We start from the raw sequence: 18,667 nt of genomic DNA on the forward strand, positions 1-18,667 counted from the left end.
GAGTCGGCAAAAGACTTGGAAATAGCTTGTGAAAAGGAAGCTACCCAAGCCGGGGGTTCAGCCACCTGGGCCGGAGCAGCCAGAGGGACCCCTGAGGAGGCTCCAGGCTGAGACACAAACATGTTAGCACAGGCATCACAACGTGGGTATGTGCTTGGCTCTGGCAGAATGAGCTTACACGCAGTGCATATAGCGTACATGTTTGCAGCCTTGCTCCTAGTGACAGACATGCTGCTGAGGTGGAAGCTCTGCAGCCAGAATACACTCCTGTAGAATGCCTGAGAGTGTAATAAAAGTCCACAACCGAAGGTTGTGGCTTACCAGCCCGCTCTCTCTGTGTGCCCTCCGGATTCCACCGCTCAAAGACCCTGTGAAGTGTCAGCCTTCCTGACAGTATGCAGCTGCAGCATCCAGCGCCTTCCAGTGCAAGAACGCTGAGAAAATGGCGCTGGGAGAAGGAGGGGGGGGCGTGTATAAGCCCAAGAGCGGGAAAAACGGAGGGCAGAGAGATACAGGGAGAGAAACAGGGGAGGGAACATCTCCCCAGAGAGGAGTGCCCTCCCCTCTGCTGGTCGGGCAGTGGGCGGCGCTGTATGCAAAACATGCAGAGAAGCCGAAACCGAAACTAGGCCCAAACTGAAGCCGGGGCCTAGATTTTAAAATGCGGCCGACGAGCAGGCACCTTCGGCGCGGTTCTCAGGGAAAACCCCCAGAACCGGCCGGAATTAACAGTAACGCTAAAGCACATACTGTCCCCCCAATAAAAGTACCCGGGACCCCTGAAAAAACGTCTCAATACTTAGCTTTTGAGACGCAGGGCCATGTCCCTGAGTGGGGGTTAACGCTCCTTCCAGCAGGGACCAGACAGGGCTGCGGATGGAGACCGGCCTTCTGCAAGCAGAGAGGACCGTGGAGGCTCCCACTTCAAACAGAGCCTCGACAGAGGATGTGAAGGAGCGCGGCATGTGAAGGCTCCAGCCTTATAAAGTCAACCTTAACAGCACCCGACAGAGTGGGGTGTGAAGGGACATGCCGGGAGTCCAGACTGGACCGGCTTTTCTTCCAAATCTTTAAAAATTAAAATAAAAATGAAAAAAATATCAGAGAATGCAAGTGTGTGATCCTCCTGAAACACAAAGCATTGAACTGGGTAGATTGTCATCCAGGGGGTGTATATAGCCCGGAGGGAGGAGCTACACGTTTGAGTGTAGTACTTTGTGTGTCCTCCGGAGGCAGAAGCCATACACCCATGGTTTGGGTCTCCCATAAGGAACGATAAAGAAAGCACACGCGCGCATATGGCCTAAAGGACGAGGCGACCCTACACCTGGCCTAATGTGCCATGTTTATTTCAATTAGTCTTAAATCCATTTGGCACTGTTATAACATATAAATCTCACCAATGTGCTGAACTTACCGGCAATTCTTTTGCGATCTTGATCACCATGTTCTCCAGGTATTCTGGCAAACTCTTAAATTGTTGGTTAGTAGGTTGGAAAAAGTGGGGGCTTCTACGGGCCAGTAATCTCAGGGCTCTCCAGCCATAATTAGAGTTGTTTACTACCCTGTGTAAAAGACAATATACATATGGAGACCATGGTAATAGAAGTGCAGCAACAATTGGTACTTCTTAAGAGGAATTGTTTAACCCCTTCACGACCGGCCGATTTTTCGCTTTCCGGTTTTTTTTTCGCCATTTTTTTTCTGAGAGACGTAACTTTTTTATTTTTCAGTCAATATGGTCATGTGAGGGCTTTTTTTTGCGGAACGAGCTGTACTTTTAAATGAAACCATCAGTTTTACCATATAGTGTACTAGAAAACAGCAAATAAATTCCAAATGCAGAAAAATTGCAAAAAAAGTGCGATAGCACTATGGTTTTTGAGATATTTTATTCACTGTGTTCACTATATGGTAAAACTGATGTGTGGGTGTGATGCCTCAGGTCAGTGCGAGTTCGTAGACACCAAACATGTATAGGTTTACTTTTATATAAGGGGTTAAAAAAAAAATCGGAAGTTTGTCCGAAAAAAGTGGCGCACGTTTTACGCCATATTCCGTGACCCGTAGCGTTCTCATTTTTCGGGATCTATGGCTCAGTGACGGCTTATTTTTTGCGTCTCGAGCTGACGTTTTTAACGGTAGCATTTTTGCACAGATGCTACGTTTTGATCGCCTCTTATTGCATTTTGCGCAAACGTTGTGGTGACAAAAAAACATCGTTTTGGCGTTTGGAATTTTTTTGCCGCTAAGCCGTATACTGATCAGATTAATTGATTTTATATTTTGATAGATCGGGGGTTTCTGAACGCGGCGATACCAAATGTGTGTATAGTTTTTATTTTTTTAACCCTTTAATTTTCAACGGGGCGAATGGGGGGTGATTTGAACTTTTAGGTTTTTTGTTTTTTTTTAAATTTTTTAAAACTTTTTTTTTAACTTTTTTTTTATTTTACTAGTCCCCCTAGGGGGCTATTGCGATCAGCATTCCAATCGCTCTGCAGTATCTGCTGATCACAGCTACAAGGCTGTAAACAGCAGATACGCTCTCTTTCTCTTTTGCTGTGCCGCTGGGACAGCGAAAGTGAAAGCAAGTCAGGTGTAGTACAGGAGTCATCACATGACCCTGTGCTACCATGACAACTATCGGGAGTCACGTGATCGCGTCACGTGACTTCCGGTATCGGGCGGTAAGTAAATATTTACCGCGATCGCGCTTATAATGGCGCTGTCACGTATTGACAGCGCCATATAAAGGGTTAAACGGCACGAGCAGATAACTATTCTGCTCGTGCCTAGCAGGCACACATCTCAGCTGTGAAAATCAGCTGAGATGTGCGCCGATCGCAGCATGATGCTGCCGGCAGACCGCGGGCAGTAACATTATGACCGCAAGGATGTAATTTTACGGCCCGCAGTCGTTAAGGGGTTAAAAAGAAAAACAAAATCAAAGATTTGACTATTTCAATATTTTCCCACCTCAAATCTCCATGACTTCTTTTCTGCCCAGTAACACCTTCCCGAAATATGAAGTACCATTACATCAGAAGTCTGGTCCCTGTCTTTGATGTAAACTCATCTCGTCTGGCAGATAATGGCTGTGCAACACAGCTAACATCTGCCTCTAAACAGCTAAGCTCCACTCGCTGCTGTCAACCACTTAAATGCCACTCTGACAGCGGCATTTACAGCATACCTTTTCATGTAACCATCGGCCCCCCCCTTGTGATGCGATCATGGGATATTGATGGGTTTCTATGGTAATTAGGGATGTGCTGAAGACCCCTCATCTGCCATGTCTATGCTCTAATTAAAGGGAATCTGTCAACAGGATTTTGCTTTATAATCTCAGAGCAGCATAAGATAGGGCAAGAATGAATGATTCCATGGTGTAGTGCCTTCAGCATTAAAGGGTATATCCTGGACTATAACAAAACAAAATGTGCCTAAGCAGTAACCGGCAGGTACATGCTAGCTACCTGCCTGTTGTGCCCAGTTCTTGGCACAGTTGTTGCCGGCACACAGCAGTTTAATTCAACTCCTGCCGGCGATACAATGTCTTAACACAGCGGCGGCTTCTCATCCACGCTGCTCTGTAGACGGGACAAATGATGATACGCTGATTTTATAGCTGAACCGGCTGTCAATCAACATGACGTTGGCTATCCCGCCCCATCTACAGAACAGTAGATAGCTATAGCAGATTAGCACTATAGCAGATTAGCACTATGTATCGCTGTAGTATCAGCTACAGCAGTATAGCACTATGTATTAGCATAATATCAGCTATAGCAGTATAGCACTATGTATCGGTATAATATTAACTATAGTAGTATAGCACTCTTTGGGGGGCCTGTAATACCTATACGTCCTATTAAGATATCATGGCCATGGTTTGGGCTATCAACATACTTGTATTCCTCTTCAACCATGTTTTCAGGATCTGCTTGTTCCATTGCCTCTTCAAAGAACTGTTCCAGAGATGGCATAAACTCTCTGAGATTCAAAAGACAATTACAAAGTCTTGTTAGCAGCAGCTTAAAGGGGTTGTTCACAACTTGAACAAGCCCTTCTCATTCCCCATGTGCACACTATAGAAATTAAAAAAAACAACAAACCTTACTCACCTCCTGTGCTGGCGCGTTTCCAGCAATGTCGGAACTTGGTTCTTAGGGACCACATGACATTGTTATGATATGCGTGCCTCGCGACCAATCAGTACCGGCTTCCTTTTTCCCGCCTTTGAACAGTTAAGTAATTAACTAGAAGTGAGTGCTATCCTCAGAGCTCACTTCCTGTGAATTACTTAACTGTTCAACTTTAAAAGGAGGGCAGAAGGAAGCCGCCACTGATTGGTCACGAGGCTTGCATGTCATAATGTCACGGGGGCCCCAGGAACTCGAGTTCAACATTGCTGGAACCATGCGGGAACCAGAGAGGAGTATAGGCTTTTTTATTTTTATGGGGCGAACAAGGGGTTATCCAAGTAGTGAACAACCCCTTTAATGATTAAAAAAGACATCTTTCATTCTAAGAATTGGACATTATATTTTTAAAGGTGTATTCTCATGTTATTAAAATTGATTTAGTTAGACAGCATGAAAATAAGAAAGTTTGTAACGGACTTGTTTTTTAAATCTGCTTTCATTCTCCCGTTGTGAGAGCTTTTATCTTACTGCTTCCAGGCAAGGAGATCAATGGCCAGCAGTGTGCCCAGCAGCTGAATTCCAGGCTCAGGGGGTTAACTCCCGAGATACTAATCAGCTCACCTCCCCTCCCTGACCTAGAGCTGATGTCACCAGTGCTGCAGGCAGATTCCAGAGCAGTTTCTATTCATTACTCACTTGTTCAAAAGCGGTTATCTCTATATGCAAATATAATGAGAACAGTATAGGGTTCAGAACCAGCACTGACAGATCACTAAAAGGCTGGTCTGATTTGTCTGTAGTGTTTGACGCTGTAAGCCACGTAGGCGTGCATATGAGTCGCCTTTTCCACACTCCTCTGCTCCAATTGGTGGCCAATACTGTGTTCTGATTAGGCGACCGGCCTAGAAGGCAACTTTGTATCGCTTCATCCTTTGTCCCTTTTTGAGCCTTGCTTTGAGGATAGAACCAGCGACTTCCGCTTTGATCCGAAAAGCAAGCAAGCAATCGGGAACAAAGTACGAATTAATCCGGGTGTAGTCGCAGGTTCTATCCTCAAAGCAAGGCTCAAAAAGGAACAAAGCATGAAGCGATACCCAATCAGAACGCAGTACTGATCTCAGCGCCAACCAATCGGTGCAGAGGGGGGCACGGAAAAGGTGACGCAACTACCACGCCTACGTGTCACACTTTAAGTTCTCATCTAGGTCATTAACGAGATCGTTGGTAGGTGTCAAACGAAGGGAATTTTGTTTACTTACCGTAAATTCCTTTTCTTCTAGCTCTAATTGGGAGACCCAGACAATTGGGTGTATAGCTACTGCCTCCGGAGGCCACACAAAGTATTACACTTAAAAGTGTAAGGCCCCTCCCCTACTGCCTATACACCCCCTGTGGGATCACGGGCTCCTCAGTTTTAGTGCAAAAGCAAGAAGGAGGAAAGCCAATAAACTGGTTTAAGCAAATTCAATCCGAAGGAATATCGGAGAACTGAAACCATTCAACATGAACAACATGTGTATACAAAAAAACAGGGGCGGGTGCTGGGTCTCCCAATTAGAGCTAGAAGAAAAGGAATTTACGGTAAGTAAACAAAATTCCCTTCTTCTTTGTCGCTCTATTGGGAGACCCAGACAATTGGGATGTCCAAAAGCAATCCCTGGGTGGGTAAAATAATACCTCGTGATAGGGCCATAAAAACGGCCCTTTTCTACAGGTGAGCAATCGCCGCCTGAAGGACTTGTCTACCTAGGCTGGCGTCCGCCGAAGCATAGGTATGCACCTGATAATGCTTGGTAAAAGTGTGCAGACTCGACCAGGTAGCCGCCTGGCACACTTGCTGAGCCGTAGCCTGGTGCCGTAATGCCCAGGACGCACCCACGGCTCTGGTAGAATGGGCCTTCAGCCCTGATGGAACCGGAAGCCGCGCAGAACGGTAGCCTTCAAGAATTGGTTCCTTGATCCACCGAACCAGGGTGGATTTGGAAGCCTGCAACCCTTTACGCTGGCCGGCGACAAGGACAAAGAGTGCATCCGAGCGGCGCAGAGGTGCCGTGCGGGAAATGTAGATTCTGAGTGCTCTCACCAGATCCAACAAATGCAAATCCTTTTCACATTGATGAACTGGACGAGGACACAAAGAAGGTAAGGAGATATCCTGATTGAGATGAAAGGGGGATACCACCTTAGGGAGAAACTCCGGAATCGGGCGCAGAACCACCTTGTCCTGGTGAAACACCAGGAAGGGAGATTTGCATGACAGCGCTGCTAGCTCGGACACTCTCCGAAGAGACGTGACCGCTACTAGAAAGGCCACTTTCTGTGAAAGGCGAGACAGGGAAACATCCCTCAAAGGCTCGAAAGGCGGCTTCTGGAGAGCAATTAGAACCCTGTTCAGATCCCAGGGCTCTAACGGCCGCTTGTAAGGAGGGACGATATGACAAACCCCTTGCAGGAACGTGCGTACCTGAGGAAGTCGTGCTAGGCGCTTCTGAAAAAATACAGATAGCACAGAGACTTGTCCCTTAAGGGAGCCGAGCGACAGACCTTTTTCCAACCCGGATTGCAGGAAGGAAAGAAAGGTAGGCAAAGCAAATGGCCAGGGAGAAACTTCCTGAGCAGAGCACCAAGTTAAGAATATCTTCCACGTCCTGTGGTAGATCTTGGCAGAGGATAGTTTCCTGGCCTGTCTCATGGTGGCAATGACCTCTTGAGATAGTCCTGAAGACGCTAGGATCCAGGACTCAATGGCCACACAGTCAGGCTCAGGGCCGCAGAATTCTGATGGAAAAACGGCCCTTGAGACAGCAAGTCTGGCCGGTCTGGTATTGCCCACGGTTGTCCTACCGTGAGATGCCACAGATCCGGGTACCACGACCTCCTTGGCCAGTCTGGAGCGACGAGGAGGGCGCGGCGGCAGTCGGACCTGATCTTGCGTAGCACTCTGGGCAACAGCGCCAGAGGTGGGAACACATAAGGCAGCCGGAACTGCGACCAATCTTGAACTAAGGCGTCCGCCGCCAGAGCTCGGTGATCGTGAGACCGTGCCATAAAAGCTGGGACCTTGTTGTTGTGCCGAGACGCCATTAGGTCGACGTCCGGCCTCCCCCAGCGGCGACAGATCTTTTGAAACACGTCCGGGTGAAGAGACCATTCCCCTGCGTCCATACCCTGGCGACTGAGGAAGTCTGCTTCCCAGTTTTCTACGCCCGGGATGTGAACTGCGGATATGGTGGATGCCGTGTCTTCCACCCACGTCAGAATCCGCCGGACTTCCTGGAAGGCTTGCCGACTGCGTGTCCCTCCTTGGTGGTTGATGTATGCCACCGCTGTGGAGTTGTCCGACTGAATTCGGATCTGCTTGCCTTCTAGCCACTGCTGGAAGGCTTGTAGGGCAAGATACACTGCTCTGATTTCCAGAACATTGATCTGAAGTGTGGACTCTTGTTGAGTCCACGTACCTTGAGCCCTGTGGTGGAGAAAAACTGCTCCCCACCCTGATAGACTCGCGTCCGTTGTGACCACCGCCCAGGATGGGGGTAGGAAAGACTTTCCTATTGACAATGAGGTGGGAAGAAGCCACCACTGAAGAGAATCCTTGGCCGCCTGAGAAAGGGAGACGTTCCTGTCCAGGGACTTCGACTTCCCGTCCCATTGGCGGAGAATGTCCCATTGTAATGGACGCAGATGAAACTGCGCGAAAGGGACTGCCTCCATTGCTGCTACCATCTTCCCCAGGAAGTGCATGAGGCGTCTCAAGGGATGCGACTGGCCCTGAAGGAGAGATTGCACCCCTGTCTGTAGTGAACGCTGTTTGTCCAGCGGAAGCATCACTATCGCTGATAGAGTATGAAACTCCATGCCAAGGTATGTTATCGATTGGGTTGGGGTCAAATTTGACTTTGAAAAGTTGATGATCCACCCGAAACTCTGGAGAGTCTCCAGCGCAACGTTCAGGCTGTGTTGGCATGCCTCTTGAGAGGGTGCCTTGACAAGTTGATCGTCCAAGTAAGGGATCACAGAGTGACCCTGAGAGTGCAGGACTGCTACTACTGCTGCCATGACCTTGGTGAAGACCCTTGGGGCTGTCGCCAGACCGAAAGGCAGGGCTACGAACTGAAGGTGTTCGTCTCCTAAAACGAAGCGTAGAAAACGCTGGTGTTCTGGAGCAATCGGCACGTGGAGATAAGCATCTTTGATGTCTATTGATGCTAGGAAATCTCCTTGAGACATTGAGGCGATGACGGAGCGGAGGGATTCCATCCGGAACCGCCTGGTTTTCACATGCTTGTTGAGCAGTTTTAGGTCCAGAACAGGACGGAAAGACCCGTCCTTTTTTGGCACCACAAACAAATTGGAGTAAAAACCGTGACCTTGCTCCTGAAGAGGAACAGGGATCACCACTCCTTCTGCCTTTAAAGAGCACACCGCCTGCAGAAGAGCATTGGCTCGGCCGGGAGGCGGAGAAGTTCTGAAGAATCGAGTTGGAGGACGAGAACTGAACTCTATCCTGTACCCGTGAGACAGAATGTCTCTCACCCAACGGTCCTTGACATGTGGCAGCCAAATGTCGCCAAAGCGGGAGAGCCTGCCACCGACCGAGGATGCGGAGAGAGGAGGCCGAAAGTCATGAGGAAGCCGCTTTGGTAGCGGTTCCTCCGGCTGCTTTCTTTGGGCGTGACTGGGCCCGCCAAGAATCTGAGCTCCTCTGATCCTTTTGAGTCCTTTTGGACGAGGAGAATTGGGACCTGCCCGAGCCTCGAAAGGACCGAAACCTCGACTGTCCCTTCCTCTGTTGGGGTTTATTTGGTCTGGGCTGAGGTAAGGATGAATCCTTACCCTTGGACTGTTTAATGATTTCATCCAATCTCTCACCAAACAGTCTGTCACCAGAAAATGGCAAACTGGTTAAGCACTTCTTGGAAGCAGAATCTGCCTTCCATTCCCTTAACCACAATGCTCTGCGTAAAACCACGGAGTTGGCGGACGCCACTGCCGTACGGCTTGTAGAGTCCAGGACAGCATTAATAGCGTAAGACGCAAATGCAGACATTTGAGAGGTTAAGGACGTGTGACAGTGTCAATCTGCGCCAAACCAGCTGAAATAGCTTGGAGTGCCCATACGGCTGCGAATGCTGGAGCAAACGACGCGCCGATAGCTTCATAGATGGATTTCAACCAGAGCTCCATCTGTCTGTCAGTGGCATCTTTAAGTGAAGCCCCATCTTCCACTGCAACTATGGATCTAGCCGCAAGCCTGGAGATTGGGGGATCCACCTTTGGACACTGGGTCCAGCCTTTGACCACGTCAGGGGGAAAGGGATAACGTGTATCCTTAAGACGTTTGGAGAAACGCTTATCTGGATAAGCGTGGTGTTTCTGGACTGACTCTCTGAAGTCAGAGTGGTCCAGAAAAGTACTCAATTTACGCTTAGGATACCTGAAATGGAATTTCTCCTGCTCTGAAGCTGACTCCTCCACTGGAGGAGCTGTGGGAGAAATATCCAACATTTTATTGATGGACGATATGAGATCATTCACCATTGCGTCCCCATCAGGTGTATCCAGATTGAGAGCGGTCTCAGGATCAGAATCCTGATCAGCAACCTCTGTCTCATCAAACAGAGAGCCTTCCTGCTGGGACCCTGACCAGTGTGATGAAGTCGAGGGTCGCTCCTAGCGAGCTCGCTTAGGCTGTCTGGGACTGTCGTCCGTGTCAGAGCCATCACCCCGGGATGCATGGGACCCCCCCCCGGAGCACGGATGTGTTCCAAAAGAGGGGAACCAGGGAGCATTGAATCAACAGTGCCCATGGTCTGAGTTACCGGTCTGGACTGCAAAGTCTCAAGGATTTTAGACATAGTCACCGACAGTTTATCAGCAAAAACTGCAAACTCCGTCCCTGCCACCTGGACAGTGCTCACAGGTGGTTCTCCTTGGGCCACCTCTAGCAGAGGCCCCGGCTGAGCAAGTGCTACAGGGGCCGAACATTGCACACAATGGGGGTCAGTGGCACCTGCCGGTAGAACAGCCTTACATGCGGTACAAGTAGCATAGAAAGCCTGTGTCTTGGCCCCTTTGCTTTTTGCGGACGACATGCTGTTGTCTAGCAATCTAGGAGGGTATATAGCCAAGAATAGCGACCGTACAATGCAATGTATAGCATACAAGCATAAAGTACAAATGAACACTGCGGCACTAGTGGGGTGAGCCCTCGAGGGCTGCTTACCGCCCGCTGAAAAGCGGGTGTGTGACCGCCAGAATCCCGTGCCTGGGTCTCCCAGAGCTCGTGTCCCCTCTCCACTCAGACTGCAAACAGGAATGGCTGCCGGCGTCCTGTGAAGAGGGGCGGGCCGTGGGCGTGCCCCAGACAAAGTGCGGGAAACTAGCGTCCCACTGTGCCTAGTGAGGGGGGTTGGAGTATGCTAAGCAGACTCCAGCCCTCGGCGCTGACGTTCTGACCAGCGTCCCGCCCTTCCCCTGACTGGCAGGCCTGGGGGCGGGAACGAAACGGAACTAGGCCGCAAAAGCCGGGGACTCGATTTATAAGCGCGGCCGTCGTATAAGCACGGCCAGCGCGGAAGTCCCCGGCGCACCACAAGTCCCAGCCGCACCGCAGTGTAAAAAACCGCCAGCAGCGGCCGGCGCGGCAGTTCCTAATACAGAAACTCACTCAGCAAAGCTGCAGTGAGTAAAGCACCAGCGCGCCGCGCTGCTGTCCCCGGCGCACTAACACACCCAGCAATGCTGGTGTGTGTGCGCGATCTGTACGGGGACCCAGAGTACCTTAATGTAGCAGGGCCCTGTCCCTGACGATACTCATCTCCACGTCCAGCAGATTCCCAGGGGCTGTGGACGGAGCACGGTCTCCTGTGCTTGGAGACCGATAGGATCCCACTTCACCCAGAGCCCTAAGGGGATGGGGAAGGAAAGCAGCATGTGGGCTCCAGCCTCCGTACCCGCAATGGGTACCTCAACCTTAACAAACACCGCCAACAAAAGTCGGGTGAGAAGGGAGCATGCTGGGGGCCCTAGTATGGGCCCTCTTTTCTTCCATCCGACAAAGTCAGCAGCTGCTGCTGACTAAACAGTGGAGCTATGCGTGGATGTCTGACCTCCTTCGCACAAAGCATGAAAACTGAGGAGCCCGTGATCCCACGGGGGGTGTATAGGCAGTAGGGGAGGGGCCTTACACTTTTAAGTGTAATACTTTGTGTGGCCTCCGGAGGCAGTAGCTATACACCCAATTGTCTGGGTCTCCCAATAGAGCGACAAAGAAATACAGATCCATCCTCCCCAGCAGGACTCCAATGAGCCAAAAATGGCCCAGGACATTCAGCAAAGACCAACGATCTCACAGCAGGGGGTGGATCGTTGGTACGTGTCAAACATAACGATATCGCTGGTGAAGTCGTTGTTTCGTTACAGAAACTGTGACGTAGCAACGATGTCGTTAGCAATCTCGTTATGTGTGAAGTGGCCCTAAGACTCACTTTTCCTCCCAATAATTTGGGAAGAAAATGAGGGCTGCGTCTTATAAGCCAAATCTAACTTATAAATCTTACCCGGGGGTGGTGGAGAATGACGATAAGAAGCAGGGACAATGCTTCAGACTGTGCGCTGCTGAAGGTGAGGCAGGTGTCATCCTGAAAATTTCGGCAGTGCGGGCTTTAAATAATAGTGCCCATAGTCAGTGCTTGCGCAGATTGAGCTCTTGGCTCATGATCACATCTGAGCATGCGCCGCCTCCGGCCCATTGATGTCCCTAGCAGCGGACTTAAGTAAATGGTGCCCGGAGGTGGCACATGTGCAGATGAGATTTTGGCTCATCATTGAGTTGAGCCAATTGCTCAATCTGCACAAGCGCTGACTATGGGCGCCATATCTTTAAAACCCATACCGCTGACAGTTTTTGGATATTCCTGCCAGGCCCGCAGCAATCATCTGGTACGCCGCTGCACCACCTGCAGCATAGCCCTGCTCCACCCACTCCCGTTATACAGTGAAGCCACAATAAGTGAACCGCGATATAGCGGGGAATGACTGTATATTTAATGTAATAAGTTAATAACTTCAAATAAAAAATTCTCGACAGTTCCTTCTCTAATGGCTTTAGTTTATTTTTTTACTTTCATTTTGATTACATTTTGTTTGAGAATCCTACTCAAATAGGATCATCATCGGGGGTCAGAGGGTGCGGTCACTGCTGAAGCGGTGTTGCCCACCCTGAAGGGAAGCTTCAGTGACATTCATTTCAGAGGCTGGGCTAGACCCAGCTCTAATAAGCATGCACCAGTTGTGCATTCTGACGTATGGTCACTGTGCGATATTCCTTTTCAATGCACAGTGACAGTGCGCTCACTAATCATTTGTAATAAGAAATGACAAGCTGGCACAAGAGCGTAATGTTAGTGCGTTTTGTAAAGGAGGAAACAGTGCGCAGGAGAGCAGGAACCAACCCCACCACCGAAACAGACATCACAGTGACATGCGTTGGAATTGAAAGCAGACGTATTTACTGCGTGACAATTTTTGCTGCATTTCTCACTCATTCAAGTGAATGGGGGAAGAAAAAACAGTTTGCAAAAGCACACTTATTTATCGCATTTATCTTGCCAACACTCCAGTTTTTGCAGAACGCTTTGCTTATGTGCAATATTAGCGGTAGATTTGCTAAAAAAAAAAAAAACAGCGTATGTGCGCAAGAAAACCACTGTGTAAAATACGTGTTTTTGATGCATTTTTTCCCCATTCATTTGCATGGGTGAAAAATGCTGAAAGAATGCTTTGAACGTTCAAATCTGCAAGATAAAATATGCAGCATGTGTGTGAAATTTCAGTACTTTGCTGATGCTGTAAAACTTTGTATATTTTCCACAGCAAAAAAAAATTGCCTAAAACGCAACGTGTGAACACTGACAAATATTTACAAATGAGTGCTCCTAGGAATGATCACTTTACGATTATCGTTTTGTCTAAACAAGCTGGTGATCTCCATACAAATAGTAAAACGCTCATTTGTTGGGGGCAGTTTTTAAGCTGGTTTAAAAATCTCCATTCTTTGCAGTACATCACCCGGTGTATAAACAGTGATTGGCCTGTAAATGGATTTTTTTCTTGGTTTGAACTGGGAAAGAATCCTTAGATGAAGCCAACACTTGTTGCTACACCCTTCCCACTACCAATTATCTTAAGTTTATTCTTCGCTTTAAAGACTGCAGAATATTATACACTGTGGCCCCAATTCATCAAAGCGATTCCACCAGAATTCTGGCATAAATTGCTTTTTAAATGTCGCATTAGGACCAATATGTATGTAACTATCTAACAGCCACCATGCAATTCTCTATGGCTACGACAGACCGGGAAATGCGCTTCCCTACCTGGTCTCTAACTTGCAAGCTTCGATGTTGTCAGGACACAGATTCCAAAGCCTGGTTAACTCTTCACTGAAAAGACAGATTTTAGTTAGAATTGCAAAATATCCATTCTTCCCCATCACATCACAGTTTTCTAGCTAAAAAAAAAACAGATTTTTGTGTACTCACCGTAAAATCGTTTTCTCTTAGCCATCATTGGGGGACACAGGACTATGGGTGTTATGCTGCCTATCCACAGGAGGACACTAAGTAGATGCAAAAGCATAGCTCCTCCTCTGCAGTATACACCCCCTGGCCGGGCCAGGCAGTCTCAGTTTTAGTACACAAGCAGTAGGAGAAAAAAGCAGTAAAAAACTTCTCAACAGAGGAACATGAAAAAAGAAGAGTCAAAACCAAATAAGGTACTGAGAGAACCAAGGCCCCACAGGGCAACAGGGTGGGTGCGGTGTCCCCCAATGATGGCTAAGAGAAAACAATTTTACGGTGAGTACACAAAAATCCGTTTTTCTCTGACGCCTCACTGGGGGACATAGGACCATGGGACGTCCTAAAGCAGTCCATGGGTGGGAAACATAAAAGAAGACAACACAACCCAAGGACTAGAAACCATTCCCAGACAGCAGGGGGCGCCTACTGAGAGAGGTGCTCTACTGCCGTTTGCAGAATTTTCCTACCCAGATTTGCCTCAGTTGAAACCTGGGTATGGACTCTGTAATGCTTTGAAAAAGTATGTAGGCTAGACCAGGTCGCAGCCTTACACACCTGTTCCACTGAAGCCTGATGCCGAATGGCCCATGAAGCGCCAACTGCTCGCGTGGAATGAGCCCGCAGCCCACTAGGAATGGGCTTGAGTTGCAGGCGGTAGACTTCCTGGATCGCAGAGTGAATCCAGCGAGCCAGAGTCGCCTTTGAAGCTGCCTGTCCCTCCTTAGGCCCCTCAGGAATGACAAAGAGTCAGTTTTCCTAAAGGGGGCTGTCCTGGATATGTAATATCTGAGAGCTCTAACGAGGTCTAACGAATGCAGAGACCTTTCCACCCTAAGAACTGGGTGTGGACAAAATGAAGGCAGAACAATGTCCTCGTTCAAATGAAACGGGGTAGGAACCTTTGGAAGGAAATCCGAAAGGGGGCGCAGAACCACCTTGTCCTGGTGAAAGATCAGAAAAGGCTCGCGGCAAGAGAGTGCTGCTAGCTCCGAAACCCGTCTGATGGACGTAATTGCCACCAGGAATGTTACCTTCCAGGACAGAAGAGCAAGGGAGGATTCCTTGAGGGGTTCAAAGGGAGACCTCTGGAGACCGTCCAGAACGAGGTTGAGGTCCCAAGGGTCCAGCGGCCGTTTGTACGGGGGAACTAGATGGGAAACGCCCTGGAGGAAGGTCTTGACTTGCGATTTTTGAGCCAGGCGGCATTGGTAGAAGATTGAGAGCGCTGAGACCTGCCCTTTAAGGGAACTGAGAGCCAACACCGCTTGCAAGCCAGACTGTAGAAAGTCGAGAATTCTGGGGATGGCCAGAGGCATAGGCTGGACATTAGTTTCTCTGCACCATGAAAGGAAGATTTTCCATGTACAGTGGTAAATGTGGGATGAAGCAGGCTTTCGGGCGTTGATCATGATGGAAATAAGCGCGGGGGAGAATCTCGCTCTTGTTAATTACCAGGTCTCAATGGCCATGCCGTCAGCTTCAGGGCTCTGGAGTTCTGATGGGAAATGGGCCCTTGGGTCAGCATTTGTACTAATTCGGCATACCAGGCGCGCCTGGGCTAGTCCGGTGCTATCAGTATCACCGGGACTCCCTCTGCCTTGATCTTCCTGATCACCTGCGGCAGCAGGGGTAGAGGTGAAAATGTGTAAGGCAGCGGAAGTGGTGCCAGGAACAGACTAGAGCATCCGCGCCGATGGACTGTGGGTCGCGTGACCTGGCTATGAACGCAGGTACCTTTGCATTCAACCTTGAGGCCATTAGGTCCACGTCTGGTGTGCCCCAGCGAGTGCAGATGTGTAGAAACACATCTGGGTGGAGAGACCATTCTCCGGCGGCCAGGCCTTGGCGACTTAGAAAGTCTGCTGCCCAGTTCTCTACCCCCGGTATGTGTATCGCTGATATCACTGATCCCGTCGATTCGGCCCAGCTGAGGATCTTGTGGGCCTCGAGATAAGCCGCTTTGCTGCGGGTGCCCCCCTGCCGATTGATATAGGCTATAGCTGTCGCATTGTCCGATTGGACTCGAATCTGACGACCCGCTAGCAGAGGGCAGAACGCTCTGAGCGCGAGGAAGATCGCGCGGAGTTCCAGGGTGTTTATGGGTAGGGAAGACTCCTGGGGCGTCCAACGTCCTTGAGCAGTGTGGTGGCGGTACACTGCTCCCCAGCCTAGGAGGCTAGCGTCCGTGGTCAGGACCAGCCAGTTCACTGGGAGCAAAGATCTCCCCTTCGATAGGGATGAGGACCGAAGCCACCAGCGGATTGCGTACCTGACTGAAGGCGTCAGGTGAAGATGTCTGTCCAGGGAGAAGGGGCTCTTGTCCCAGGCCGCTAGAAGGGCTAGCTGCAGTGGGCGGAGGTGCAGTTGAGCAAAGGGTAGTGCTTCCATAGCCGCCACCATCCTGCCGAGCACTTTCATGCTGAATCGAATGGAGCGAGACGGAGGACATAAAAGGCAGCGTACCGCTCGTTGAAGAGCGATCGCCTTGTCCTGAGGGAGAAGGATCAAGCCCCGACGGGTGTCAAGGGACATGCCCAGGAAGGTGATGGATCGTGATGGGACCAGGGATGATTTGTCCAGATTCACTAGCCACCCTAAGCGGGATAGGGTGTCCACAGTGATCTGTACGCTGGTTGAGCAGTCGCGGAAGGAGGGGGCCTTGATGAGGAGGTCGTCCAAGTAAGGGAGAACGACTACTCCCCTGGCGTGAAGGATGCTCATGGCGGCCGCCATGACTTTGGTGAAGACCCTTGGTGCGGTGGCAAGGCCGAAGGGAAGAGCTACGAATTGAAAGTGGGAGTCCTGAATTGCAAAGCGGAGGAACTTTTGGTGATCTGGGGCGATGGGTATGTGCAGGTACGCGTCCTTGATGTCTACGGATGCGAGGAATTCCCCTTTGACCATGGATGCAATAATGGACCTTAGGGACTCCATTCTGAATCTCCGTACGTGCACATGATTGTTCGGGTGTTTGAGGTCCAGGATGGGTCGAACTGACCCATCCTTTTTGTGGACCACAAAGAGGTTGGAATAAAAACCCCCGAACTTCTCGTCGTCTGGGACAGGTATTATCACTCCTGCTGTTAGAACCGACTCGGGGGTCGGGTCCGAAATTCTATGTGGTAACCGGAAGACACAAGGTCTCGCACCCATTTGTCGTCTGAGGCAGCAGCCCAGATATGTTGAAAGAGCCGCAGTCGACCTCCTACAATGAGTGTGTCTTCCGGGGCACCGAAGGAGTCATGAGGGGGGAAAACGTCGTGGCCGAGTCTCCCTAGTCCTGGACTGTTTCGGTCTAGGCTGCCATGACGAAGTAGGTTTCGGGGAAAGCTGAGAAGGTCGGTCCCTGCGTAGTCCGCGGCCGGTGGCGTGGACAGCACGGGGTGTCGACCAACCAAATGAGTTCCGAAAGGAGCGGAACGAGGACTGTGGACGTCTGGTGAAGGACGTCCTGGACTTCAGCTGGGGGAGGGAGGTACTCTTTCCTCCCGTGGCGTCAGAAATGAGCTTGTCCAGACGTTCGCCAAACAATCGGTCTGGAAAAAAGGGGAGGCCCGTGAGAGACTTCTCGGAGGCAGAGTCTGCTCGCCATTGTCGGAGCCAGAGAGCTCTACGGATGGCTATGGTATTTGAGGTGGCAAACGCTGCGCAGGTAGCAGCGTCCATGGAGGCCTGCATGAGGTACTCCGCCGCAGCGGCAATTTGAGCTGTTACCTCTGTGAAGGTATGAGTGAACTGGGATTCCTCAAGCGAAGTGTTAAGGGATTCTGCCCAGACCGAGATCGCCTTTGCGACCCACACAGAGGCAAAGGAGGGCGAGAGGGAGGAACCCGCAGCCTCAAAAGCAGAGCGGGTGAGGTGCTCCACCTGTCTGTCTGTCGGGTCCTTGATGAACCATCGGGTAAAGACAGGAGCGTCCTTGTGACAAGGCGGGAGACCGGGGGGGGTCGACCGAGGGCGGATCGGCCCAGCCCTTAGGGGCAGGTGAGGCAAAAGGGTACCGGGACTCCATGAGTTTTCGGTTACCGAAGCACCTATCATTCTTCTCCCTTTGCTTTGTGAGTATATCCTGAAACTCAGGGTGATCAGCGAAAACCTTTTGGGATTTCCTTGCCCTCTTAAAGGAGACCACATGGTCAGTGGTAGTGGATAGGGGATCCTCCACATGCAGAGTTTGGTTGATTGCTGCTATAAGGGTATGTGCGCACGTTGCTTTTTACCTGCTTTTTTGCTGCTTTTTCTTCTGCGCTGTTTAATGCCAAAATGGATGTGTTCTTCTATTCAAGCAAAGTCTATGGGAATTTGGGTTTCTTGTTCACACTATGTTGTTCAAAATGCTGCCTTTTTGAGGCAGAACTTTGGTCAAAAACTCAGCTTTGCAGTGCAAAACCCAAATGGCAAAAACAATTGACATGTTGCTTCTTTGAAAAGCTGAGTTTTTGACCAAAGTTCTGCCTCAAAAAGGCAGCATTTTGAACAACATAGTGTGAACAAGAAACCCAAATTCCCATAGACTTTGCTTGAATAGAAGAACACATCCATGTTGGCATTAAACAGCGCAGAAGAAAAAGCAGCAAAAAAGCAGGTAAAAAGCAACGTGTGCACATACCCTAAGGGAGTCTATTGCAGTTTGATCATCTGGGGAGGCTGAAACCAAGGAATCCTCCTAGTACAAACAGCATTCTCCCTCCTCCAGCTCTTCAGAAGCCGTGGAGCGTGTGGGAGAGCCTGCCCTGTGTGCTCCCGAGGGAGAGCCCGCTGAAGACACCCGGCCGTGTGCTCTTTTCCTGATCCCTGCAATCGGTGAAGCATGTGCCCGGATTACCTCAGAAGGATCCTCCATAGGGGTATCCTCAGGCTGCGTTCCGTCCAGGGACCCAGAAGGGTGTGGAGGACGACATTACATAGCCAGCACCAGGTTCTGTGACAGTTTTT

General features: G+C 49.9%; 1 protein-coding gene across 2 annotated transcripts in view; it reads right to left on the reverse strand.

Moving 5' to 3' along the window:
- Window positions 1–18,667, reverse strand: part of THOC1 (THO complex subunit 1) — an 83,859-nt gene that overhangs the window by 25,858 nt on the left and 39,334 nt on the right. For both annotated transcript variants that reach the window (XM_075314475.1, XM_075314476.1), the window contains exons 17-19: window positions 13,529–13,594; window positions 3,913–3,996; window positions 1,418–1,565 (exon numbers count right to left, since the gene is read on the reverse strand). In XM_075314475.1, coding sequence (XP_075170590.1) covers window positions 1,418–1,565; window positions 3,913–3,996; window positions 13,529–13,594 — 298 coding nt within the window. The remainder of the gene's footprint in view (window positions 1–1,417; window positions 1,566–3,912; window positions 3,997–13,528; window positions 13,595–18,667) is intronic.

This window comes from Anomaloglossus baeobatrachus, chromosome 6, assembly GCF_048569485.1.
Source record: "Anomaloglossus baeobatrachus isolate aAnoBae1 chromosome 6, aAnoBae1.hap1, whole genome shotgun sequence".
NCBI classification, from domain to species: domain Eukaryota; kingdom Metazoa; phylum Chordata; class Amphibia; order Anura; family Aromobatidae; genus Anomaloglossus; species Anomaloglossus baeobatrachus.